At 45.5% G+C, this 27,396-nt stretch overlaps 1 protein-coding gene and 1 long non-coding RNA gene across 7 annotated transcripts in view; one reads left to right on the top strand and one right to left on the bottom strand.

Annotated features, from left to right (window-relative positions):
* Positions 1-27,396, top strand: part of TIAM2 (TIAM Rac1 associated GEF 2) — a 218,698-nt gene that overhangs the window by 112,405 nt on the left and 78,897 nt on the right. For all 6 annotated transcript variants that reach the window (XR_008958917.1, XM_057310930.1, XM_057310932.1 and 3 more), the window contains 5 exons: positions 5,358-5,793; positions 10,733-10,905; positions 13,569-13,793; positions 23,585-23,770; positions 24,464-24,610. Coding sequence is in view for 5 of the 6 variants with exons in the window: in XM_057310930.1 (XP_057166913.1) it covers positions 5,358-5,793; positions 10,733-10,905; positions 13,569-13,793; positions 23,585-23,770; positions 24,464-24,610 (1,167 nt within the window). In the remaining variant the exon portion in view is untranslated. The remainder of the gene's footprint in view (positions 1-5,357; positions 5,794-10,732; positions 10,906-13,568; positions 13,794-23,584; positions 23,771-24,463; positions 24,611-27,396) is intronic.
* On the bottom strand, positions 12,728-15,856 carry LOC130543523 (uncharacterized). Its single transcript, XR_008958918.1, has 2 exons — positions 15,684-15,856; positions 12,728-15,177 (listed from the first exon to the last, which is right to left on the bottom strand). It is a non-coding gene; the product is annotated as an uncharacterized LOC130543523 (long non-coding RNA).

Here is a 27,396-nt window from a genome sequence, read left to right as displayed (position 1 = left end):
CCTAAAACAGGAGTGTGGCGGAGCTGCCCTGGAGCACCGGCCTGAGGCTAATGGAGCTCAGGGACTGAAGAGTTTAGTCTCAGCCTGGGCGCCTCTTGTCTGCGGCAGTGAGTGGTGGTGGTTTTTCTCCTGAGCTTCAGATGTGCACTTTTACTCTTAACCCACAACTTCACGCTTTCTGATGCTGTGCAAGCTCACCTCCTGTGCTCTGGTGTGAACGCCACAGGCCCTGTCCGAAGACGTGGCCAGACTGTCCTTAGAAAGTACAGCGTTCCAGAGGATTCCCCAGTGAATTGGTCATCTGAAAATTTTGCTAGAGCTCGTTCTTGAAGCCTAAACAAAAAGGAGAGATAGAGCGTTATTTTGGGCTGAGTCACCTTCCTGAACTTGACATTACTTTGGGGAAATTAACATCTTTTTTTGGTACATCAAAAAAAATAATCTGTATAATCTCACCACCTTCTAATGGGGAGCACAAACAGTTTTGAAAACATCTTGTACCCAAGAACATGTAATAACAAAAATATAATGCCTAATAAAATAAGAATTGTGATGATGATACTACTTATACATAATAATGAGGTATAAAGTCATAGTGGGGAAACAAAGTGGCTTAGTCACCAGGAAGGAAAGTAACATGTTGCCTTTTTAGGTAACTAGTGGCAATTACTAGGTTTTTAGTTCTTCTGCTCTTGGCTTTTCTGTTTTGTTTGTTTCTACTTTTAGTTATTTGTAGAAGGAAGAAAACTTTTTCTTTTTTTTTTCTTGCCCAGTATAAGTTACATTGTTGAAGAGAATTTAAGTGGGCCGTTTGTCTCTAGTAAAACTGCGTTTTATCCATCCTAGATAGATAGGTAATTATACAATTTTATAGAGCGTTAGGGGTGAACAAGAATATGACTTCCCTAAGTAGATTGTGTCAGAGCTCTAAAACTTACTAGTAGCTGTTTCCGTCTTATGCATGGAGTACACCACCAGCACCCCACCTGTGTTGTGCTTTGTTGCCCTTGGCTCCCCCTTTACCCAGAGATAAAGAACAGATGATCACCGTCCTGCCACAGAACTCTTTATATCCCTGGATGTAGTAATTTGCTGACTCCTTACTCCTCCTTCTTTATACTCAACCACTGCCCAGTAGAGATTAGACCTTTTCTCTCAGGTCCCATGTCCCGAAGAGGTGACAGAAGTTGAGCCTCATGGGGGAAATAGTTCCTGCTTTCTCTGGGGCTGCAATCCCACACTGACAACTTTTGTGCCTTTTTGATTCAGGTGTTCTGTTGCTGACTGAGGTGTAGTCGTCATTTACTCTGACCCCGAATTGATCCTGGCATTGAGCCGGTTATTCCACATCTCTTGTTTGCACAGAGTATGTTTCTCGTCTGTCTATGTGTGTGGCCTGCCTCACAGGCCGCTCTACTGAGTCTCATTCAGGTTCAGTTTGGCTAAAGGCAGACCAGTAGCCACTGTGTATTGACTGCGTTCTGTCCCACTCAGGGCCCTCACTGTCCCCATGGGAGGTAACCTCCTTCATGTTTGGATCATCCAGAGACTTCGCTCTGAATGGTTTGTAAGCCTGGTTATATAATCAAAGAATCCAAAATTGAAAGCTGGAAAGGACTTCCCCCTCATTTTAAAAATGAAGAAAGTAAGGCTTAAGGAATTTGAGGGTCCTCCCTGAAGACACATGGCTAGTTGTTGAAGAAGCCAGGGCCAAGGCTGTTTCTGCTAAACCTCATACCCGAGCTTTTTCCAATTAAACACATGGCCAACATATTGTTGATGGCCACTGGTAATTACTTTGGGTTTATCGAGTGTTACGGTAAACTGCTTTGGATTTTTAAAAAGAGTGCTATGAAGGCAGCTTTTTAGTTTTGCTCCTGTTCCCACAATTGATAATATATAAAGGTGAGCAAGATGGATTTTTCTGGCAACTATGCCACTTTTGTTGGTCGTGTTTTTTTTCCTCCTTTGTTTTCTTTTCACGATTTATGGCAAAGTTCAGGTTTAGATCCTTAAAAATGTAGTTATTGCATGGGAGCAAAATTTCTGATGATGTGTTGTAACATGGCACCATTGAATGCGCATTCTCACATGTGCACAAACTTCTGTCTGCCCGCAGGGCTAAGGTCCAGAAACCCTTACATGATGGATAGACTTGCTTGTTTTGACTTTCTAAGAAGTAATATGAAAAGAGCAACCCCTTCTTTTTAGGGCTTTTAACCAGTAGGGTGAGTTAGACCCTAAAAGGAGATACATTAGTGAAAAAGCATACACAACTGAAAAAGAATATCACACTAATCGGAGAGAGAGGGAGAGAATGTGCTAGAAAGGAGTTATGTGTTTGATGCCAATAAACCCTTCATATTAATGGGTCTGAACTGTGAGTCCTTGTTCCTGTCCTGGGTGAACTTTCAGTTCTGTCAGTGAGGGTGGGCTGGGTTATGCTGAGGTAACAGAAAGCTCTCAGATCTCCAAGGTTTAGCACAAGCAAAGTTTCTTTCTTTCCCGTGCTGTCACTCTGGTCTGCACTGTTCCTCTCTGGGACCCCAGGTCCATAGAGCAGTTCCATCTGGAACACCGCGAGCTGTGATAGCAGAAGGAGAAAGAAAATCGTGTTAGCTTTTAAAGCTTCCACGTTTCACTTCTGTTCACATTTATTGGCCAAAGCAAGTAGCATGGTCATGCCTAACTCGGAGGGAGGGAGAGGGAGAAGGAATGACCGTGCCCTGGGCCTGGGCAGAGGGCCAGGCATATTTGGTGGGTGGCAGTGACAGAGGACATTCAAGATGTGGAGACCCTGGCCTTTGGGCCCTCTTCATTTTAGACCTCGTGGCTCTTTGAGGGCTGCGTAGCCACAGAGAGTGGTTTCTACTGTGGGGTGAAGGAAAAAGGCACGTGAAGAATGGCAAGGTGTGGATTTGAATACATTTTCCTAGAAAGTGAGGCATGATCAGGAGTTTTACCTCCCGAGAGTGATTGAATTCTCTTGAGTCCCTGTTTTCTCTTTGCTGTAGTGCCCTGGTCATGAATGGTTATCCATTGCTTATGATTATCTAGTTACAGGCAGAGAAATGGAAATCAGACTGCTCTGTGTACACATATAACATGGCTCCTTGGTTTCACACCTGTAGCACGGTGATCAGGAGATCTAGCTGAGGGGCCTGGGTGGCTCAGTCGGTTGAGCGTCTGCCTTCGGCTCAGGTCATGATCCCAGGGTCCTGGGATCCAGCCCCACCTCAGGCTCCACACTCAGCGGGGAGTCTGCTTCTCCCTCTCCCTTCTGCTTATGATCTCTCTCTCTCTACCTCAAATAAATAAAATCTTAAAAAAAAAAAAAGTAAATCTTGTTGAGCCGATTTAGGGATGGACGTCCATTCATTCATTCCAATTAGCCTAAAAATCAGTCACTGCTTATTAGGATTCTTGATAGAAAGCTTCAGAAGTGTGTTAGAAACTGGGAAAGCTCATGTCTAAGAATCAGTAATAAATGCTAAAACGCAATATTTTCCCATTTCTTACGGAGGAAAATTTGTCATGCTTTGCCGTGGTGGAACATTTAGAAGTCAGCGCTGTGACTGCAACTGGAAGACTCTCTTCTGAGAAACACTGTCAAGGATGTTTATAGGTCACATTTAAGTTTGGCACCTGAGCGTCTTTCTCTGGCAGAGTTTGGCTTGTTTTGAAACACCCCACTATAGCTCTTGGGGGTGTCTGAGGCATCCCGGTGTTTGGGGGCTATGAGTCAGAGTCATAGTCATAGCTGAAATGATGTTAATGCTCGCTAAATGAGAAGTATTCCTTCACCTCTTGGGAGTTTTCGAAGAGCAACAAAGTGACAAAAAAAAATCTGAAACTATTTTGTAAGTTTCTTCTCTAAGTGACTCACTGCAGCTGGCTTATTTGCTCTGTTCTTGCATAAGCATCTGTGTATAAATAAATCCGACTATGGGACACAGTGTAAACACAAGTGGAAAACAATATTTTCGTTAGTAATAGCTGTGCTTGGGGCTCGGTTGTGTATAGCCCCTGGGTATTTGGAAGCACTCTCCAATTGATGATTTTCCTACAAAAGATAGCAAGTACTTGCTACTGGATTTCTGGATGGAATGTTTGAAAGGAAAACACCTCCTCACAGTGGAAAATTCAGAATAAGGCCTTTGGTCAGTGGTCCTTGACTCCATTTCCCCTCATTTTTATTTTAATGGGTAAGGCAATATAATGGAAAGCCTTCTAGCAGCTGAGGAGATGGGTATGCTTAGCACCGCTCTGCAGACTTACCTTAATCTAGGCTCTAAATTTGGAATGGTAGTGTCTTTTGAGTCTCAAATGAGGCTTTTACCTTCTGCTGAAAAATGTAGTTAGTGGTGTTTATCAGTGAATGGCCTGTCTGAAAGTTATTCTTTTTGAATAACTAGACTTCTCTAAATGAGGAAACATTCCATGTTGTCAGCTCTCTGCATGGCCCCTTCAGGGCTCAGCGTGTTGTAGTCTCATAGGGGGCAGCCATTATTATATAAATATTAATTTTATTTAGAGCTGCCTGTGTCTGATTTTATGTTGTAGTACACACTGAAGGCTGGTTAAGAATCATGTCTTTGGTCTCCCCAATGCCTAGAATAAAACAGATGTTTGAATGAAAGGATGTAAGTAAATGAATATGTTCTTTCCACAGAAGAAACGCCCAAATAAAAAAATACTATTTATGAAAAACAACAGTTACTAGCAAATACTTTTGGTAGGTGAAGAATCCCAGGTGCATGGTTTTTACTGTCTGAAGAAGGAAAGTAAGATGCGAGAGACCCTCAAGTCTTGATATGGGTAGAGGTCGGGAGAAGCTGGGGACTGACTGTTTTGGGCAGAGGAAGAGAAGTTTGTGTAACAACACCTGACAATACCCGAGTGCCTATTCCCTACCTCCCTTGATCCTGGAACTAGAGATTTCCTACCTTAGCTTTAAAAGGATCCAGGAGGAAGACAGACAGCAAGAGCATGAATTCCTTCCAGGAAGACACTGATTCACAGCAAAGAAATGTCAGCCTAGAAATCTTCACTGATATGTTATAAATACGCTGGTTAATGTCTTGATGCTCAGTATAGGTTAGATTTAAGATAGGAGTATTTTGTTCCTATCTTTAAGCTTTGACTCCACTGGCTGTAGACTGGGTTTTGCAACACTGTCTCTACAGTTCTTTCCGGTTTGGTGACTTGACGACTGAGGACGCATTTTTGTTAAAAGAATCTTGCTGTGCGGCAGCAGCATTAGCAATCAGCGGTACGACACGTTTGCAGTGTTGGGGAAGGGACGCTTTGGATAAAGTACATAACCTCTGATGGGTGGTCGTCTGCATTACCCACAGGAGCCGAGGTCCAAGGAAGGCAGTGACTACTTCGACAGCCGCTCAGATGGACTGAACACGGACGGGCAGGGGGCCTTCCAGGTGTCTGCTTCACCGTGGTGTGGGGGCTCAGCTCAGATCCTGTCCCAGAGAAGCGAATCTTCTCATGCAATTGGCAGCGATCCCCTCCAACAGAACATTTATGAGAATTTCATGCGGGAGTTGGAAATGAGCAGGACCAATACAGAGAATGTAGAAACGTCCACAGAAACCGCAGACTCCAGCAGCGGGTCCCTCAGCTCTCTGGAGCAACTCGATCTGCTCTTCGAGAAGGAGCAAGGGGTGGTCCGAAAAGCCGGATGGCTGTTCTTCAAACCCCTTGTCACTTTGCAGAAGGAAAGGAAGCTCGAATTGGTGGCCCGGAGGAAGTGGAAACAGTACTGGGTAACACTGAAAGGTAAGTGCATTGTTGACTCAGGGCCACTGGAATCATTTCTTCCAACTGTCCCCTCTCCTAGGAAGCACCAGTCAGTCCAGTGTTAATTTGTGTCAGTGTGAAGGGATTTGATACAAAATCTCCCAGCATGCTTTGCTACAGTTACTTTCCCAAACCTGGATAACACGGCTAATGTAATATTCATCTATATTATTTGTTCTAATACGTAGTGATTGAATTTAATAGTTATAGCTTATTATTCTATAGGCATTTCCGTACCATTCTTTAATACTTTTTTTTGCATCTGGGGGTAAAAATACTCCAAGTAAATAACCAAATGTAGATCCTGAGTATCCCGTTCTGCACAAGTGTCCTTCTCAGCTCGTACGACAACCAACGTCCGGATTATCTGATTTGTGTCCTCTAACCTTTATAAACGAAGAAAGTCTAATTGTTATCACAAACAAATGCCTTTTTTTTTTTTAATGTAAAGGAAATAGGAGTAAGGATTTGTTTTGTTAAGACGATGAAAGTTTCTTGTAAGCGTTGCCACTTAAAACTTAAAATTGCCTTGCTCACTGTGGATGTATAGATGGGAAGTTATCTAAGTGTCCTGAGGAGGAGCGAGTGTGGGTTTATACAGATCTAAAGATGGTTTACACAGATGCGAGCAGGAGGGCCCCTCACAGCCTCTGGCACTTTTGCACCATCATCTTGTGACTCTTGTCAGAGGAACTGAGAGTGGTGTTCAAAGCCAGACCTTATTGGGTGACAGCCTTCCCTATCCTGGGGGAAAGCAGAAATGGGAGTCCTATCTGCATACAATATGTGTGAAGGACCTGGAGCCCTTCCACAGGGCTCCTTTCTTGCTTTTTCATCCCTCTGCCCCCCATGTAGAAATTGTGAGCTGCCCCCACCCCCACCCCAGCTTTGGGGAGCTGGTACCATTTCATAATAACCCTGAAGCCTGTCTGGGAAAGGTACACTTTGGAAGGCATTTTGTCTTTAAGAGGCACCTTTCCCTAGCAAACTGGAGGGTTTATAAAACCCAAGACCCAGTCCTCTTTTCCAGCTTATGATACATTGTGGCTGAGGAAGGCCCAAGAGCTTCCCTCTCGTTTGGGCATCCTGGGCAGGCAGGTTCTCACACCAAATGATGGGCGAGATTTGGAGAGTTGAAATAAAGGGTCGAGTGTAGCAAGATACAGTTTGAAGGGATAAGTTACGTTCTCAGGTTTAATAATCAAACAACCATCCAAGTACGGGATGGGGAGATGTGGCTGCCCAGCATTACAGGGAGATTTGGGGGGTTGAGCGGTGGGCCATTCCTGGAGTGCGTTTCCAACATGATGAAGTCAAGATAAAAGTGTGATTTGAAAGAGGGAACATGGGGCACCTGGGTGGCTCGGTTGTTAAGCGTCTGCCTTCGGCTCAGGGCGTGATCCCAGCGTCCTGGGATCGAGTCCCACATCAGGCTCCTCCGCTGGGAGCCTGCTTCTTCCTCTCCCACTCCTGCTGCTTGTGTTCCCTCTCTCGCTTGCTGTCTCTCTCTCTCTCTGTCAAATAAATAAATAAAATCTTAAAAAAAAAAAAAAAGAAAAAGAAAAGAGGGAACATGGTCTTTGGCTACCTCATTACAGATGTCCCGGTTCTGCCCCCGCAGCGGTCTCTCCTCCCTCTGCCCTGGGTGGAGCTGGCCACTTCTGTCCTGGGGGGTACGATAGTGCAGGAGCCCTGTTAGTAAGCAAGAGGAGGATTCTTGAAGAGGTTCGACCTGAATCTCTGACTGGAGAGGGGCGTGAAAATGTCTTCGCAGGAGAGCGAGCATCTGGGATTGATTATGAATCACAGTCTGAAGCTGCCTCCTTCCGGCGTGTTGTCTGAGAGAGATGTGCTCGACTCCACATGGGACATGTATCTGGTTTTTAAATTGTTTGTTTATTTATTGTGTTTATTTTTTAATGTAAAATTTGTTTGTTAAAACAGATGCTTTGGGAAGTCGCTTCCTGCCTGTTGTAATGGCTCTGAAATACCACCCCCCCCAAGGTGGAGGCTGGTGATGGTGTGTGTTTGTGTGTCCATGACCTGCTCTAAGAATTGGGGCCATAGGTGACAGCCCGAGGGTTTAGAGCCGGGCTGTATGGAGGGTGTCATCAGGACCCAGGAACATTTAGCTTGGAGAAGACAAGGCAGGGGTGGCAGTGAGCCACAGTCTTGTGGAAGGGGTGCTGGATTTATTCTGGTTCTCCAGGGGTTAGGATGGCACTAATAGTTGGCAGGCAAGCTGATTCCAAAGTGAAAGTACAACAGTGACCAGAGCCATGAGCCAGTGGAAGGACACTACCTTCCTGATTTCCCTGCTCCTGAAGGCATTCTGCAGAGCCAGATCATGGGGGGCTTCCTGGAGGAGGAGATTCAGGCAGGTTTTCCATAGACTTGGAAGAGCCCATCTCCAGGCTCCGGTCTTCCATCCTGGAAGCTACCGCAGGGACTTCTGCTGCTGACCCCTGCGGCAGGGACGGACCCAAGTGGTCTGACTGTTCCAGAATCTGCGCTCTTGCCTGTGCCCGGCTGCCTTGGTGCTTGCTCATAAAACACTTCAAGACCCATGGAGAAAGGGTGCTTTGTAAGTGTAAATGTTATCAAGCACACATTCCTTCCTTTCCTTTGCAGCCAAGGAAAGTCATGCGATAAAGATGTTTTTTTCCAGCATAACCTTTTCCATGTGGCTTTCTATACCTCTTTCCTCTGGGAATTCACTAGGTTGAGTTCAACTTTCTTGGCTTAGAATCCAAGTTGTAATGTTTGGACTTAACTATTTGGTTTAATTTTAGTTAAACACACACACACACACACACACACACACACACACATCTGTGTGTATATACCCGCATGTACATTTAAGCAGAATTTTGAGTTCTTGAAGTATCTGGTGTGTTCTGGAGAGAGCAGCTATAAGCATGCCGTCTGGTTATACACCTGTGTTGAATGTATAGTGTGCTGAGGGCATACGTGCTTTTTTAGGGCTTGGAGGATGTCATACATTTTTACCGAAGGTAATTCTGCTTTCTATATGTCTTTTCCCGTGAGTTAGGAGAGGGGTTCATGCAGTCATTTGGGGATGCTGGTGGTTCTGCCCTGCGGTGGGCATCTGGGGATGGTTTGATGAGTGTGGCTTGGGAGGGTGTCAGGGAAAAGGTGGGTTTGAGGGAAGACGAGACTAGTTCTCTTTTTCCACTGGTGATATTTCTACTGGTACCTCGTCTATTCTCATACTTCTACCGCTGTTTCAGTCTGTTTTCTCTTTCTGCTACTGTGACGAGAACTTCCACCGGCAGCCCTCCAGGCCAATACCATCTCTTGGTGGGGACCGGGCTGGGCTGGTGGCCGCAAGTCCTGGGTGGGGGCTGCGGGGGCAGGAGATGCCACAGACAGGGGTGCACCCGTTTCCCTCAGCCTTATCACCCCAACATTGGAGACACAGATGAGGTTAACTTTGATGTAGTACATTGACAGCTGATTTCCTCTTCTTTAAATTTGAAGCAACAGAATTGCGCATACAGTTTTCCATCCTGGCCTGGGTCTAACATGACATGTCCTGTTTTGGTTTCATGCTGCCACGGTAGATGGGGCGTTCGGGTTGGCGGCATCTTGGCACCTGCCCAAGGTTGTGTTCATTTCCTCTAGATGTCATGACTCAAACCACAGCCGCTGGGCGTACAATGGTAGGGAAACTGGGAAGTGAGTGTTCACCCATCGGAAAGAATTTGGTCTGGGCAGAACTGGCATGGGTCTGTCACCTTGACCCTGACCCTTAGGTCCCCAGGTCATGGCAGGTTGCATACACAGCAGCAGTCAGACAGGACTTTCCTGATGGAAAGATTTGGGGACATTGTTTCTAAGTGCATCAGTGGCTGGAAAAAGAGACTGGCTCAGCCCTGCGGGAGCACCCTGGCCAGATACTTCCTGGTGCTTTCCCTTCTTCTGGAAGCCTCTCTTAGCCTAGTGTGGGTGCCTTTTGTTTGCAGGAAGAAAGGTTGCTAGTGCTTCTGGAGATCATTAAGTACCAGGGAGGGGAAAGTGCTGTCCCGGTGACACGCTTTCTGAGGTTAGAGCTACCTGCCAGCATCTTGTTCTCCTGGCTTCTGTGCTGTGCTGGATTCCGTGATCTGAACTGATCTGTCCAGATTAAGATGGGCTTTCGAAGGAGGGAGTGAGACTGGCTAGCATGAAATAGTTGTTTTGTTTTGTTTTTATTGAAACACTAGGCTTTTATGAGTGAGGACTCCTAACTCAGAGGGGAAAACAGTCATGCAGTGGACCTCGTTCATTCGCAGTGCAGCTGAGAGCAGGCTGGTGCTTCTTTCCCATCAGTGTGAGAGGTTGTTCAGAGCAGGGGCTTGGGGACCCTATTGGCCATATTTGGATGCCAGGGCTCAGCACATGGGAAGTGCTCAAAAGTAGTGATTGGATGAAGGTTTTTCAACAAGAGAACATACTCGTGAGCATTTTAAAATTTGCTTAAAAACTGGGAAAGTGGGGGGAAGGTAAGGGATACATTAAAAGAGGAAGGGAGGGAGGGAGAGAGGGGAAAAAAGTGGAATGAGACAACCAGTCATGTAATACAAAAGGAAATTCTGGTATCCAAAGTATGCCTTGTTGTAGTAGCATAACTTGGGTGAAAAGGAGAGGTTTTTGTAAACACGGTATCATAGTAATAACAATACCAGGCATTTATTGTTGCTTACAATAAGAGTCAGAAACTCTTCTAAGTTCTTCGAGGGCTCCTTTGGTCGTCACAGCAGCCCCAGAAGGTGTGGTTATTAACCCCATTTTACAGATGAGAAACCCCAGAGGTTATACCACTGTGCAGGTCCCACACCAGGGCTGTGGCCAAGCAGGGACCTGTGACAGATATCACAGAGATGACAGAGATGTTGTTTGCTTCTCTCTCTCCTAGGTTGCACCCTGCTGTTCTATGAGACCTATGGGAAGAATTCCATGGATCAGAGCAGCGCCCCTCGGTGTGCCCTGTTTGCAGAGGACAGCATAGTGCAGTCGGTCCCAGAACATCCCAAGAAGGAAAACGTGTTCTGCCTCAGCAACTCCTTTGGAGACGTCTACCTTTTCCAGGTACTGCCGAGCTTTCTAGCTGGAGGGTCCAGGCGATGGCTTGTGTACTGTGAGGACGAGAAGGAACAGGATGAAGATGCACAGCTTAGCAATGCAATAGAGTAAAAGCTTAGTTAGGCTTTGGGTTGGGGCTTAAGCGAGAGAGTCGGCCTCTGCTGTCAGGTGCCCCGGGGCCCGTGTTCATCCAGCCATTCACACAGCAAGCGTTTCTTGGAATGCCCTTCAGGTGCCAAGCTGTGGCCCATGGGATGCTTTTGAGAATATGAGGAGAGAAAAATCGTGATCCCCATTCTGACGTAGCTCATGATCTAGTGGTGCAAGGTCTGAATTCCCAGAGTGGAGGCTTTTAAGTCACGCCTACAGAATGTCACTAGGAGAGCTTCAGATTTTTCCCAAGAATCCCAGTAGAAGTGAAAAAAGTAGCTTTTCAGGAAAGCCTTTTAGACAAATACTGTAAGGTCTCATTTTCCAATGGAAGTGGACTGAGGATGTTAAGTTTCAAGGTATCTGCCGTTAGGATTTTTTTTTTTTTTTTAGATTTTTTTTTTTTTTTTACGATTTTATTTATTTATTGGACAGAGAGAGAGACAGCCAGCGAGACAGGGAACACAAGCAGGGGGAGTGGGAGAGGAAGAAGCAGGCTCCTAGTGGAGGAGCCTGATGTGGGGCTTGATCCCATAACGCCGGGATCACGCCCTGAGCCGAAGGCAGACGCTTAACCGCTGTGCCACCCAGGCGCCCCTGCCGTTAGGATTTTGAGCAATTTTCTAGCAAATGCAAAGTTGGAGAGCATGGCGGGGTGCCAAGCCGTTGGTGTCGGTGTCAGCCTTAGGGGTGAGACCCTGGTGCTGTTGGAGCTGGTGCTGTCAGAGCACTTAACTGCTCTGAGCTTTGGAGCCTTCAGCCAATAGGGTAACACTAGCTTATAGGATTGCAGTAATGTGCATGTGTTAAGTGCTAAAGAAATTCTAACTATTGGTGCTGTTATTGATGAACTCCAAAGAGGTGGAAGTGAAGTATGTTTCTGAAGTGCTTCCCAGCGTAAGTCCAGTGCTGCATGTAGACCCAGTTTGGGCTGCAGAGTATATCTGACCTTAGACCTCATAGGTCCTTGGTTCAGGTGTCTCAGTGACATTGGTCCTGGACACTCTCAGGAGCCCAGCATAGTGTTCTCTCTGCTGACTTTGGGAATCTAGAATTCTCTGCACAGGATTTCCTGTTGCTAGTACTAGATAAACTTGTTGGGCCTCTAGCCTTATTGCTGTCCCCAGCTTGACTTACAAGATTCAGGGCCTGAGATTTGATTTTCCTTCTCTTCGTGGAACGGTTGCTTAGACTTTCTGTGATGCTTTAAAGCCAAGTCATGAATTGCTGTTAATCTGAATTGTAGGGAGGGTAAGAACATTAGATTAAATCTGCATGGACTGGGGCGCCTGGGTGGCTCAGTCAGTTAAGTGGCTGCCATCAGCTCAGGTCATGATCTCGGGGTCTTGGTTTTGGAGTCCCACATTGGGCTTCCTGCTCAGCGGGGAGCCTGCTTCTCCCTCTCCCTCTGCCCCTCCCCTTGCTTGTGCTCTCTCACTTCCTCAAATAAAAGCTTTAGAAAAAAAACTAAAAATCTGTATGGACTTCTCAGGGGCAAGTGTGAAATGAGTAATTTGTGATTCAGGCAAAAATATCCTTAGTTCTAAGAAGTTTTCTCAGTAGGTCCTATTGTACGATCCCAGAGATCACTGGAAGATCAACCCATAGCTTGAATGTGTGTGGTTTTTCTGGACATCGGGGGAGCGGAATCATAATAATTTGCTAAGAATCGTAATAATTTGCCCATTCTGCTTTATTCAAACTTGCTTTATTTTTAAAATATTTTTCTTATGTGAAAATTGCATATAGTCATTGTATCTGAAGTTAACTGAAGCGTAGAAAAAGAAGAACCCTTATGTATATCCTCAGTGCTTAAAGACAGCTATTTTAATGCTGTGTACTTCCCCCCCCCCCAAATTCTTTTATTGATTTCCTAGTTGCATACCATAGATGAAATTTCATTTCCAGGTTTCAGAGTTTAACATTTTAAACCCTAATATTTTCTCGCTCTATTAAAATTACGAAGATGAGCACCTTTTAAAGCACAGCATCGGGGCGCCTGGGTGGCAGAGCGGTTAAGCATCTGCCTTCGGCTCAGGGCGTGATCCCAGCGTGAGCCCCACATCAGGCTCCTCCGCTGGGAGCCTGCTTCTTCCTCTCCCACTCCCCCTGCTTGTGTTCCCTCTCTCACTGGCTGTCTCTATCTCTGTCAAATAAATAAATAAAATCTTAAAAAAAAAAAAAAGCATCTTGTGGCGACACTGAGCTGAGTGGCCATACCCTGGTGTTTGGCTTAGTCCTCTGCTCTTGGCTTACAGTTTGTTTGTAGTTTGTCGTCCTGTCCTGTTCGGAGCTGCGTGATGATTTCTGCTGTGCTCTGGGCATTGTCTCAGACCCTCCGGAGTCCAGGAAGCCAGCGAACCTGAGCTGAGTGGTTGTGTGTGTTTTTGAAATTAAACAGTATTTATGAAGTGAAGGTACTTCTTGGGTTTTGCACATCAAAGCCCAGCCTCCCACTCTGTCCAGGGCTTTGTGGTAAAACAATTCCAAATAGGTGTTTTTTTCCCCCCTGTGTTTAGGCCACTAGCCAGACAGATCTGGAAAATTGGGTCACTGCCATACATTCAGCTTGCGCATCCCTTTTTGCAAAGAAGCATGGGAAAGAGGACACGGTTCGGCTGCTGAAGAACCAGACCAAAAACCTCGTTCAGAAGATAGATATGGACAGCAAGATGAAGAAGATGGCGGAGTTACAGCTGTCCGTAGTGAGTGACCCGAAGAACAGGAAGGCCATAGAAAACCAGGTACTGCTTACTTGTGTGTTGGTGGCGATGTTTCTGCCCCTCTGGGGGAGATTGTTTCTGTGGCTTCTTGTTTCAGGAACTTAATAGAAGCATTGTTGTGACATTGGTGATATGATAGGCTTTACCACCTTTGGTTGTCTTATATAATCCAATGGAATATTTTGTGACCAAGTTGTTTTTCGTAATATTGAATAGTTCCTTCTTTCCCGGCTGATTCTCTCACATGTTGTCCCTTTCAGACCAAAATTTATAGTGTAAAACCACTAGAAGCTTAGAGAGGATTCTAGTACGGGGGGTGGCTTTGGGAAGTACGGTTTGGTGTGACACAGCTGTTCCCAACTGTGGATTCCAAAAAAACAGTATATATTTTTTTCTGTTTTTAACAGATAAGGTGCTAAAGAGAATGCTTTCTCTGGTCTCGTTCCACATTCATGTCATAATTAAATAGCTCGTGTCTGGGCTGTTCGCATTTTGGAGGAGGAGAAGCAGCTTTTTAATACCTGTTTTCCTTTGCTCACACATCTAAGCCCTTAGGCACGTGGCCGTGAAAGTTCTGGCATCTCTCTTCCTAAATGCAGGACGAACATCGTCTCTTTAGAAGATTAATTACGCGGTGGCTTGGAGGACAGATGGACACAGGGAGAGCAGTTAGTGGGCGGGATGGCACTGGTCTGGATGGGCCTGGTGCAGAGGGACATTACCGAAGTTTTCACAGTTTATATGGAAAACGTTTTTCAGAGTGTATAATTTCTGTAGTTCCGTAGAATACTCAGAGTGCCCTGCACTCCTGAATTGAACTGTTCTCAGAATATGCCCTTTAGCTAGAGAGTACCTGCTAGTGGACTACAGACTACCGATTAACAAGGAACTGAGGAGGGGGTGCCAGGCGGAAGGTGGGGAGGTGGCAGGTGTTCAAGAGTTTGGGGGGAACACCACTACAGAGGAAGTGCCGCCACCCAGAGCTCACCCTGTGTCCTCTCTGCCCTCTGCCTGCTTCCGATAGGATCCTGCTCGTGTCGGGGAAGAGTGAGGTGCTGACCCAGCTTTCAGTCTGGGTGGCGTGTAGGGATGTGATACTATGTCCAGGTTGCCTGGCAGACCAGAAAGCTTGCGAAGGAGAAATGGTTATCCTAGTTTTCCACGTACAGTGGCTCATGTGTGGTCCTGAATGTCTAGGATCCAGGAGCCGTGATAGTCTGTCTGACCTCAGAGGTGAAACTCGTGGATTCGTGTTCCTCAGAGTGTTCAGGGTGCCCCAATAAAACAATCTCCGGCTGGTCGTATGGGAGGAATGTGGTTTTAACTTCTGCTCGCTCTCTAAAATTTAGCTTTGGAGCCACACTTTCGTCCTCTGAAGGGATGTCCACCTTGGAATCTTCAGGTCCTTATGTAATGCCAGAAGTTTAGGTTTAGGGAGAGAAAAGGACAATTAGGCGACATTCAGAGGCTCCTGGCCTGTCCCTCCCCCACCCCTTTTGCTTCCCTTTTCCTTTTTATGGCAGCAGGAAGTTCAAGCAAACTTTAAAAAAAACCCACACGTTTTCATTAAATGTAATTTTATTCCATTACATGCGGTTTCATTAAGTGTATTTTATAGTTGACAAACGATTAATTTATGATGTCTCTGGGAGGGGAGTGACTTTCACGTAAACTGGACACATACCCAAGAGTCTCTGATGGCTGGGTGGCCTGAAGAGAAGCTCTTTGAATTATTACTTGCAGCACATTATGCATTCTTTGTCAGAAGCATTGCTTCAGTTACTTTAGGCACACTGTCCTGATACTACTAAGTCTTCACTTCAGTTCTCCCTGCCCTCCCCCACCCCCTCCTTCCCCGGCGTCCCCTCCCCCTGCCGTGCACGCAGCTACCTTCTCATATTGCGCTTGTACCTGTCTGGTAAGAAACCACTGGGATTGATCTTTGGGAATTCCTCTTGAGGATATTCTCCTCACCGTATCGGCAGTTTTTAAGGTTGAGTTTGAGTCCGGTTTTCCCAGAGGTCTTTGCGGTGGGCCGCGAATTACGTTTGCTGTGCTCGCTGTCCTTTGCTCATTTTCCAGATGGTTGTAAACAGAGCTGTTAGCTCTTTACTTGCAGATTCAGAGAGTGTGAAACGTGAAGGGGATAAAAATGCCCATGCTTAGATTTATTTTTATGAGATGATCTTTGACTAGAGAATGTGTTGTGAAGCTACAGAGGCAAAGAGGTGTTTTCAAAATCAAGACCAGTAAGAACACGATCTCCCGAATATCCCGAAACTGTGTAGTGTTCTCTAAGCTACCTTTGAAAAACTTCTTTAAAAGAGCAGTAGTGCTTTCTCCACTTAAACCACTTAAAACTCTCAACGTCGCTATATTTTATTGTACATAAGAGAAAATATTTATGTAGCGCTTTCCCCCAGAGACCCCCAGAACCTCAGATAGAGTCATTTATAGCCTAATAAGAGCAGAACTTACAGAGTACATTACATCATGCACGATGAAGGCTCTGGAACAGACTTTCTTTGAAGTGCTTGGGTGGAGAATATCATCGTGGGCACCCTTTCCAAATACAGAGATAAAAGGACACTATCCTAGTAATAACGGGAGCTTCACGGCTGGCGCGGGACTCTGCTTGAAAGAGAGGGTCCCATGGCTTGTGCCGCGGCCTTTGGAGATTGGGGGGGGGGGGGTGGGCAGGGCGACGCAGTGCTCGTTTGAGCGTATCCGATGTAGAGCAGACCATGCAGCCGTCCACATGTTGGATTCCTTTTGAAGTTCTGAGGGAGGAAGAGCTGTAAATTAAGCCCAGTTAGTACTTTATTTTCCTTCCCCTTTATTATTTTAAACAAGTAAACAGGGACAAAACCTCTCCGCCCTTTGGCAGTCTTGGCTTCCCCTCCCCCCCATGGCTTCGAGATGCGTTCTGTGTATTCTTCACCCACCCCCCGCCCCCACCCCCAGTGGTTCTGAGGCCCCGGTGGGGGTGGGGGGAGGCGGTCAGAATAGGGCAGAGGATGTAGTGGGAGCAGCAGGCTGGGGCCGTGGCCTCGGGGCTTTGTGAAGCATGGGCTTCATTTTAACTATTTACTCAAAGTTTCAAACTGGTAAAGAGGATGGATTGAATCTAGGCAATTGGAAACTGTGGTGGGGGGAGGGGAGCAAAGTGAAGGAAGCCTTCAGGAAAATACGACACGGAGTGTGTGTGTGTGTGTGTGTGTGTGTGTAAGCCATTTGGGGAATGAAACATTGGAGAGGGAGGTGTTGGTGAAAGGGGTCTGAGGAGATGAGGCCGCATGATGGAGGTTCCGGGCATTACATTTAGCTCAGTGAACATTTAGTAAGAGCATCTCTGGGCCAGGCAAGTGTGCACACAAGGGGGATTCAAAGAAGATGCTGTTTTGCCCTCGGGGGCTCTCAGTCTAGCAGGGTGCCAGTCAGTGAAGCATATTATTGCAACAAAATTTAGTGACTCTGGAGCAAATGATATTCCAGAGTGTTGTGGAAGACAAACGGGGAGTTTAGCCTCCTGTGTAGTCATGGAAGACTTCCTGTAGGAGGGATGCCTGAATTGCCTCTTGAAGAGTGAGGAGTCAGTCAGGAGAGGAATGGAGAAGGGAAGGGCAGGCCGAGTCAGCTTGAGCGCGAAGGCAGAGTGAAACACTGCCGTGCACCCTGGCAGTTTGATTTTTCAGGTACACGGTGTGTAGGTGAGAGATGGAGGGTGAGTTCCACTGTGTTCTCCCTTCCCTGGACCGCTGCGGAGGCTGTCCCCTTTCCCCTTCCTCAGGTGCATCGTCCATACAAGCCAGAGGGTTTGCATCTGTAAAGCAGATCTGATCATGTGATTGCCCAGTTTAAAAATCCTGTAAGTGGCTTCTACTGCTTGTAAGATAAAGCCGGAGAACCTCTCCTCCCTTTATCTAGCCGTGCCAAACTTCTGCAGGTTCCACCCCTTTCTTTGGATTTTTTCTCAGGCAGGGAAGACCCATATAGGCCACACGTCCATGTACAGACATGCCCTGCCCCCCTGGCCCTCATTGGGCTCATCCCTCCTCATCTGTGATGAAGAGTTTAGGTGTCGCTTCCTCCAGGGAGCTGCCCTTGACGTCCCTTCCACCCACTCCTGCAGGGACCTCTTTTATACCCCATAATTCTTGGGGTCTCTATCATTGCCCTTATCACATTGTTTTCTGATTATCCGCTTGTGTAGAAGGCTGCTCCTGGCCTGAAATATGAGCTCTTAAAAGATCTGTCACTTTTCCGTTTCTGTGTCCTTGGTGCTTTGCCGGAAGTAGTGTAGGAGTGGGCCTCTGTCTCCCGTCCTCTTTCCTGTGACACACTGGGCTCTCCTCTGTGGGCCCCACCCCCGGTCAAGGTCCGCTCTGGGCTTCCTTCCTCCAGGCCTTCCCTCTTTCATTCCCAGCTAACATATCCTCTCTCTGGCCTCTTTCCCCATCCTTGTGGCCTGTGAGCTTATTTACCAGGGCTCCTGTCTCAGCCCATGATCATGTGTGATTTCATGGTCACCCCGTGAGGTAAAGTTGTGTGTGTCACTCAGTTGGTGGGTGACAGAATAGACCCTGAGAGAGGTTAAATACATTTTCTAACGTGGCACAGCTGGCCAGTGGCGGAGCTGGGATTTGACCACAAAGGTGCATTCCTAACCATGGGGCTCTATTGCCTCTCAGTAATGAATAAGATTGTGTTGTGCTTGCTGATTAATCATGCGATGAATGGTTTTGTATAAAATTGGAATTAGTTTTTATTTTTATTTATCATATAAATATATATATTATTTTTAAGTAATCTCTGCACCCAGGTGGGGCTCAAACTCACAACCCAAGATCAAGAGTCCTGTGCCCTACTGACTGAGCCAGCCAGGTGCCCCAAAATTATTATTATTTTTTTAAAGATTTATTTACTTATTTAGAGAGAGAGAGAGCATGGTGGGGAGGGGCAGAAGGAGAGGGAGAGAGTGTCTCAAGCAGACTCCGCACGGAGTCCGACGTGGGATGCAACCTCACGACCCTGAGATCCCGACTTTAGCCGAAACCAAGAGGAGGTTTTCATCCTATTTACCAAAAAGGAAAAACTAATGATCTTTAGGACAGACCTTGTAAGGGGCAAATGACCAAATACTGTGATCAAATGACTAAATGATAGAAAATATTTTTCTAGGAGTGTTGGGTGTGGCAGGAATGTTCTTGTCATCGTTTTTATGTATCACTTATTCATCTGTTATTTTTAGCATTAGGCTTCCCCTCACCCCACCCCCCCACTTTCTACAGCAGACCATAACGTTTCTGAGCTCATTAAATGACTAGTTGTATTAGCAATAGTGGGGAAACTTTGCACTGTTTTTGCGACAGTGCTTACAAGTGGGAGCTTTCTTCCTTCATTTTGCTCTTAGTACTTTTTTCTTTTGCAATGGAAATTAATTCCTTAGAGTGAGTTTTCTTCATGTCATTTTTCTGTTTTGTGCAAGATGTTAAAAGAAATAAAAGCTCTGTCTACATAGAAGTTGAATGTTTATGTCCTGATATTTATCTTAAAAAACAAGAAATGTCTAGGGACAATGATCAGTATTTAAGGAATTTAGAAAAAAGGGAAAAATGGTCTTGGTTTAAGGGAATTGATTTTGGGCATTTTAGTGTTTGATAATGTTAAAAAAAAAAAATCTCCAGAAATTTCCTGATTAATGTGATGTCAGATAACATTACTATGTTAGTGATGGTGGTGATGGGAATTTCCCAAAGTAGAATTGTAATAGCTACAAAACTGTCTTCTGTTTCTCCCTTTACATTTGTAAAAATGTATATCTCCTACTTTATCTCCTCTTTTGAGGGATAGTTATAAAATATGTTTTATCTTTTTTGTTAACATTGCTTAAAATTTGGGGGCACCTGGGTGGCTCAGTTGTTTAAGTGTCTGCCTTCGGCTCAAGTTGTGATCTTGGGGTCCTGGGATCAAGTCTGGCATTGGGCTCCCTGCTCAGTGGAAAGTCTGCTTCTCCCTCTGCTTCTGCCACTCCCCCCTGCTCCTGCTGTCGTGCTCACTCTCTCTCTCAAATAAAATCTTAAAAAACAAAACAAAACAAAACATTCCTTAAAACTTGGGCTGAACTTCGCACATCAAGGCTGGTAGAAGACTGAAATACAAAATGTTCGGTAGGAATAGGACACCCAAGTGAGAGTGTAGATAGTCTTATATCCTTCCTTGTTGAACACCTGGGGATTTGTGGGGAGAAATAAAGGTGACAGTTAAATGAAATTTTATATGAGAGTTGCTGTGGTAGGTCTCAGAGAACCCACAGACATCTGCCTTATGAGTGAGGGGCCTGCGATTCAGGGGCTGCATTGTAAGTGCTTGAGAAAAACTTATTCCCACATGTTGCTCACTTCAGGATCTGTTTCAGGCCTTTGCTAGTCTGGAAGGGTGAGCTTATTATGGTGGCTTGGTCAAGTCATTCCCCTCTGGGGGCTGCGTTTCCTCTGCTGAGAAACAAAGGTGTGGTAATCCTGTTGCCTGTGCAAGCTCACTGCATGTGTTCACAGACTTCTCAGTGTCACGAGGTCTGTTTTGAGCTTGTGGATCCCCCTTTTTGCTTCCCTCTTCCCTCCAAGTAACCCAAGCATCTGAATCCGTGTCCTCACCGTACTTTCACCTGGTATTCTCCCAGTTCCTTCTCTACAACCTCGGTGTGAGTCTGTCAAAGAAAAATCGGGTACTTCATTTTTTCTTATCCAACCGCAAATCCTATTTACCCTCCATGGCAAATCCTTTCTAAAAGAACCACGGCCTTCAAAACAAGAGAAATCTTGTCTTTAAATATGGAATAGCTGTGTGGCTGATGATGACTGGCTGTGCTGTAGAAAGCTGTGGAGGTGAAGGCTGGATCAGTCAGGGTTCTCCAGAGAAACAGAACCAAGAGGATGTATGAAAGAATATGCATAAAGAGATTTGTTATAACGAACTCAGTCACATGATTATGGAGACACACAGGTCCCAAGATCTGCAGCGTCAGTCAGCAAGACTCAAGAATGGTACTCTTCCTATTCCAAGACTGGCAGACTCCAGACCCAGGGTGGGCTGATACTTCAGTTCAAGTCCAAAGTCAGAAAAAAGCCAATATCCCAATTGGAAGGCCACCAGGTGGGAGGGATTCTCTCTTCCTTGGGGAGGGGTCAGCCTTTCTGGTCTGTATTCAGGCCTTCAACTGATTGGTCAGGCCTTCAACTGATTGGTGAGGCCCACTCACACTGGGGAGGGCCATATTCTTTACTCAGCCTACCCATCTAAACATCACGCTCATCCAAAAACACCCTCATAGAAACACCCCGGATAATGTTTGACCACAACTCTGGACACCCGGTGGCCCAGTCAGGCTGACACATATAGGATGAACCATCGCAAAGGCTGAGTCAGGATGAACATGGGAAGCTTTGTTGAAATGGAGAAGTCATAAAGTCCCTTCTCATTTGCATTTTTCACGAAATTTAATTTTAAAATGATCTCTGCCATGTACAGTATTGATTAAGACACTAGTTCTCTTGAAACATAATTGCATATGTTAATGAACTTCTTCATGTCTGTGTGGTCTGCTTTAGGCTCTCTGGGTCGTAAGCTCTTCTTCCTTCCAAATGACGTTAGCATTTGACTCCATTTTCTTCTCCTGAATTTACCCGAGTTTTGTCCCAAGTTTTGGGCGGAGATGTCTAGGCATGCTGAAGAGGATCACAGCGTTTCTGACAAGATGTTAAGACTGCCTGTGTATCACTGAGCTGGAACTGTCTTTACTGGTGGTGTTTTGATGTGTCATCACATAAATACATTAAGCAATGCCTTTAAAACTACTTTGTAAATTGCAGAATTCAGTGAAAATATAGGAGTGTCCTCTTCCCTGATCTCTCATGATCGGCATAGACCGGGATGTTGTTTTACTTTGTTTTTGTCATTGTGTTCCACCACGGATGGGGTGGGTTTCTCTCTGCTGTGTTGTCCAATGCCTGATGGGTGTTCTGTCCTCTGATGCCCCCATGCCCAGCACAGCCCCTAGAAATGATCTTAAAAGACGGTTTCATGTGGAGGTAGAAAGGAGGGATACGCTTTAATACACTACCGGATCTGGAAACATCTGGATATTATTAGAAGACAAAAGAATGCGTCTGTGATGGTGAATCAGCTAGAGAACATGTTTGAGAGGCGGTGCTGGGAGTATAGTTTTCACTGTGGCTCACAGCTTCTGGTAGGTGTCAGTGTATGGTTGCGTAAGGACCACTTGTTACTTCTAGACTCTAGAATTCTCTACTATGGCAGGATCAAGGAGAGATGTGCACTTTCAGTTCGGAGGGTTTGTTAGTCTAGAGCAGTGGTCCTCACTCTAAGGCTATGAACCAGGATTGCTCGAGTTTCTTTTGAAACGTAAACTTTCCTAAGCTTCCCACTGAATGAGTAGATTCCTCACGTATCTGGCCTGAGCATGTTCGTTGATAAAAGCCAGCAGTCCATTCTAGTATTCCTGAGAGGCTGACGCCAGGTGGCCATCACGTTGCCACTGCGGATGGACAGAAGCTTACAGAAGGTTAAATTTGCCGCAGAGATGGAGAATTTTCGGTGCACTCTGGGACTTTGTTGTTTTGCTGAGAGACCATGATGAATCAACAGATCATTTTAGATCTGGTAGCCACTGTATTTCTTCCACATAGAGAAGGTGCACGGGAACCTTCCTACGAATCGATCCAGAGAACTTGCGGGGGTGGTGAGGAATAGCCAGAGTTCGTACTGCTTTTCTCTCGGGAGAGACTGAGGGAACATAATGTTGAAGGTTGGAGATCCTTCAAAATATCGTTTATCCGGAATTAAGGATTGACCTGGAAAGTTTGCCGTGAAGAGTTAGAATCTGCTTGGAGGCTAACCGTGGCCAAACCAGCAGTGCCGCTGGTGCGAGTGATGTGACACATGCATCCTTACGACAAGCCTTCGCTGCACACCTTCTCCTGAATGCGGAGATTGCTCTGACTCCCGTGGCAAGGCCAGCTTTCCGCTTTGCCACTGAAGGTTTCTAGAGCCTTTTCCACTTTTTGGTTTATCTTTAAAGGTAATACGTGCAGGTAAACATGTTTGATCCTTGGAAGGAGGGAAGGTGGCCCTCAGAATCTGACTATCTTCCTTTACCAATTCATAACTTGTACTTTGAGGAAGCACGTAGACATTTCAGTGGTGTAAAAATGTGTTTTAATTTCACTCTGATGTATAGCTAGTGATTATTCTCTAATGCACTTAAAGTAGGAGTAAAAGCTCTGTTGCCTTTACCCCTGAAGTCCATTGGCTGCTTGTGGCTTTGAGTCATTTTACTCAGAACGCACAGCAACGTAAAGACAGTGTGTCCATTATCCAGCATCTGTGTGTGTGCAGTTTGGTTAATCTGGTTTAAGATCAGAGGCTGGCAGTGTGTGGGGAAATTAAAGTGAAGCAGCTGACTTACATTAGTGCATCCTGCCTTCAGTTGGCACGGCGTAGCGTGCTGGACTTCTCCAGGGGTCAGACTGTTTTGGCGTGGTTTTGGGTGGGGACCACCGGCTTTGTTTGAGTTTGCTTTGGGCCATCCTGATGAAGTCCAGTGCTGTCTGACCCACTGTGTTTGGGGCAGGAGGGCTTAGGGGGTGGTGAGCGGGGAAGGCTCATTGCAACCGTGCAGCCCCAGCTGAAACAAATTGTTCCTTGAAGTTTGTGAAATGGATCATATTTTCAGTTGGATCCATGAAAACTTCTCATTTTCATTTCAATGACCCCTGTTCGTTCTTAAACAGATCCAGCAATGGGAGCAGAACCTGGAGAAGTTTCACATGGATCTGTTTAGGATGCGTTGCTATCTGGCCAGCCTACAAGGCGGGGAGCTGCCAAACCCCAAGAGCCTCCTCGCTGCGGCCAGCCGCCCCTCCAAGCTGGCCCTCGGCAGGCTGGGCATCTTGTCGGTTTCTTCTTTCCATGCTCTGGTAAGTTCCTGGGAAAGGCTGTTTGTGGCGTTCAGGGAGGATTGCAGACGCTCACCTTTTCCCAGCTGGTTGCCTTTCAGCTCTCCTGTGACTTAACCCAGTACTGCCCAGGGCTACCCCCATCCCCCACCCCCATCCCCACCTCCACCCAGGGGCCGGATGCTGCAGGGATGGAGGGTGGGAGGCAGCCTGCTCTGGAGAGTCCTGGCTTCTCTGCTGCTGCTTCTAGGAACCCAGCTACATGTAGACAGTTATTAAATATTCACATCGGCATCTGCCGTCCTGTCTACTCTACTTCCTACAGTCAGGAAGGTGGAAATCCCTGAGGAGTGGCAGCAAGGGTGTGAAGAATGAAAAGGCTGAGCCGAGGGGGTTTTGTCTATACTGCACAGAGCCCCGCTGGGTTTTCGACCGTGGCTCCTGGATGGCTGGCTTTGTGGCTAGTATGAGCTCCAGCCTGGGGGGTCTGCGGGTCATGTTGCCCACCCTGCAGAGATCTGAATGCTGTCACGATAATGCGATATCCAGATAGGAGATCGCCCTATGGTGGATGCATGTCTGGAATGTCAGACTTACGGGAGTTTTCAGGCAGAGCGTCATGGTTCCAGTGAGCAGAGCTTCCGTTGAGGCAACGGTTCATTCCGTCACCCAAATAATATGTTTAAAGATTTTTAAAATTGTGTTTTTTATTAGGTATGTTCTAGAGATGACTCTGCTCTCCGGAAAAGAACACTCTCACTGACCCAGCGAGGAAGAAACAAGAAGGGTATATTTTCTTCATTAAAAGGGCTGGACACACTGGCGAGAAAAGGGAAGGAGAAAAGACCTTCTATAACTCAGGCGAGTTCCTCAGGACAGGAGGGACAGCAGACTTAGTGGGAAATCCTTGGTAGTCAGCAGGTCATAAATGTTCATCATCCCTTAAGAATGAGATAAAAGTTGATTCAGAGGAATGCAGTCTCGGCATGGGCTTTTTCCAAAGGGAAACACACAAGTTGCCCAGCCTCCTTTTGGCACTTCCGGAAAGGTATTCACACCGGGCTCACCGCTGCAGCTCCAGGTGCACACCATAGTCAGAAGAGAATCCACACTTTTCATTGCCTTTAGAATATTTTTCCCCTTCGATTTGATATTAAAATAAACATGTAAAACTAATAATAGAGTAATGGCAACCAAATTCTATTGATAGTGCTAGATGCATGTCTCACTTAATCTTTGTGACACGAAGTAGGCATCTTGTCATCACATTTTAGAGAGGGGAAGCCTGAGACATGGAGACGTCAAGTCGCTTCCTCACCCTTGTTCACACCAAGCCCTCGGGGCAAGGCTAGCCTTGATCTCCCTGATCCAGGGCTCTGCTGCCCCGGGCTGTTGCAGCTGCTGATTGTCCTAGTGGAAGGGCACCTGTTTTAGTATTTTATTTTACTTTTATTTGTTTTGTTTTATTTTATTTTATTTTGAAAAGATTTTAAGAAGATTTTATTTTAAAAAGATTTATTTATTTGAGAGACAGCACGCACTTGGGCACAAGCAGGAGGAGGGGCCCAGGGAGAGGGAGAAGCAGGCTCCCCGCTGAGCAGGGAGCCTGATGCGGGGCTCAATCCCAGGACCCCGGGATCATGACCTGAGCCGAAGGTAGACGCTTAACTGACTGAGCCACCCAGGCGCCCCTGTTTTAATGTTTTAAAAATAATCTGAGCAATCATCGCTGAAGTGGGGCTCACGCATAGTGAATTGTCTTCAGAACATTTTGAATACTCCTATCTGAAGCATTTCCTAATGACAATAGGGTATTAATAGTATACGATAATGAATTTTATGTTGCAGGATTTTTTAGGATTGTTGCAGGATGTTGCAGGATTATTATTTTTTTTTGAAAAGATGAATTCTTCATGTGTTAATCTGATCCTTGAAATGGGAAGGAAAATGTGATGAAGTCTGAAGAAATTCTTGGTTGTACTTTTAACATGTTGTTATTCTGAATAGGCTTCCACTGTCATCTGGAAGAGAGGGTCACATCTCGTGGAACTTGATCTTCTGATTTTGTGTGGATATTTATTTGATTGTGTAGCCTAGTTCTGTGAATTACGTGAATCACAGATAGAAGCCACTCCTTTGACCTGTTTATAGCCCTGGAACCATAAAGGTGGAGGTGGTGGGCAAAAAACCCCTCTTTTCCATGGCCTCTGTTTTGTATATTCCTGTACATATTTTATGTACTCCTATTCAATGGAAAAGAATATCACATTTAAAAGTTGTGGTTCTACTTGTACTTTAATTGTAAAGTAATCATGTGTTGGTTGTAAGTGGGAAAATATTTCTTCATTATAGAGGGTAGTCTCCTATATGCCATTGGCTAATGCTAGGCTTATATTTTTTAATTGAACTTCTGTGAATGTATTTGAGGCAAATTTTGGTTTTAATCAAGACAGTGAATTCTATATAATTAAGTCATAATGATAAATACCTTGATAACTTCTTTTTCTTAAATGTTGACATTTAGCTAACTATATCTGAGCCTAATATGGTCGCTAGCCCATCCGATGTGGTAAATGCTCTTAATGTAAGATTTCTTGAGAAGCAAAAGCATTTGGTTGAACATTTTTGTTTTAAAAAGGTAGGAAACTAATTACAGTGTTTGTATTTATGTAACCTAATGAAGTAGATGTGGTAGGTACCCATAAATGTCTAAATGGCCGATTCTTTAATGTTTACTATTTCACTATAAAATCTAGAAGATAAAAATTAGAAAAAGGAAATCATTCCTCATCCGTCTACCCAAACACAAGCACTGTTAATATTTAGCTATATTTCTTCCCAATTTTTGTTCTTTGCACATTCAGAAAAGAGTTACAAGCTTGATTTTAGTGGTTTTGTGAACCCAACTTTAGGTCTGTTTCACATGTTCAGAAATGTGTACTTCTTGGTTAAAAACAACATCAAGAAGGTCCAGGATTACTGGAATAATATATGGCATTATAGAAAAGTAAAATTTGGGGCACCTGGGTGGCTCAGTCATTAAGCATCTGCTTTTGGTCCAGGGTGTGATCCCAGGGTCCTGGGATCAAGCCCCGCATCGGGCTCCCTCCTCCGCTGGGAGCCTGCTTCTTCCTCTCCCACTTCCCCCGCTGTGTTCCCTCTCTCACTGGCTGTCTCTCTCTCTGTCAAATAAATAAAGTCTTAAAAAAAAAATTGTAACTGTATGGGAAGTAAAAAAAGCAACTTTTCCTTTAAACTTAAAACTTTAAATGTAGTGGAATAGTCGTTAGTATAAATTGTGATATGAAGATCCTATAAAATGTTATGGAACATAAAATTTTAAATACTGAGAAAGGGTAGCTGCCAAGTGAACATTGCAGAGCCATTTCATTAGCCTTTCTCCCCACTCCTGTCCATCAGGTATTTGATTCAAGTGGCAGTTAGGCGTTTCCTAGAACTCAGCAGTCCCGGAACTCCCCACAGCTCCAGTGAGGGAAACGTTGCTGTAGGTGACCGCCATCTTGCTTTATGTTGATGACGCAAATGCGGAGTTCAGCGGGCAGGGCTAGTTCACAGTCTCTACAGGACTCTGTTGAAAATAAATTTAGAATTCATATGGTCCCTAGTGGGTAGATAAGAGAGATTCT

The sequence above is a fragment of the Ursus arctos genome, unplaced genomic scaffold (assembly GCF_023065955.2).
Source record: "Ursus arctos isolate Adak ecotype North America unplaced genomic scaffold, UrsArc2.0 scaffold_13, whole genome shotgun sequence".
NCBI classification, from domain to species: Eukaryota; Metazoa; Chordata; class Mammalia; order Carnivora; family Ursidae; genus Ursus; species Ursus arctos.
The sequence above is the reverse complement of the archived record's forward strand: the minus strand, read 5'-3'. Positions and strand labels throughout refer to the sequence as shown.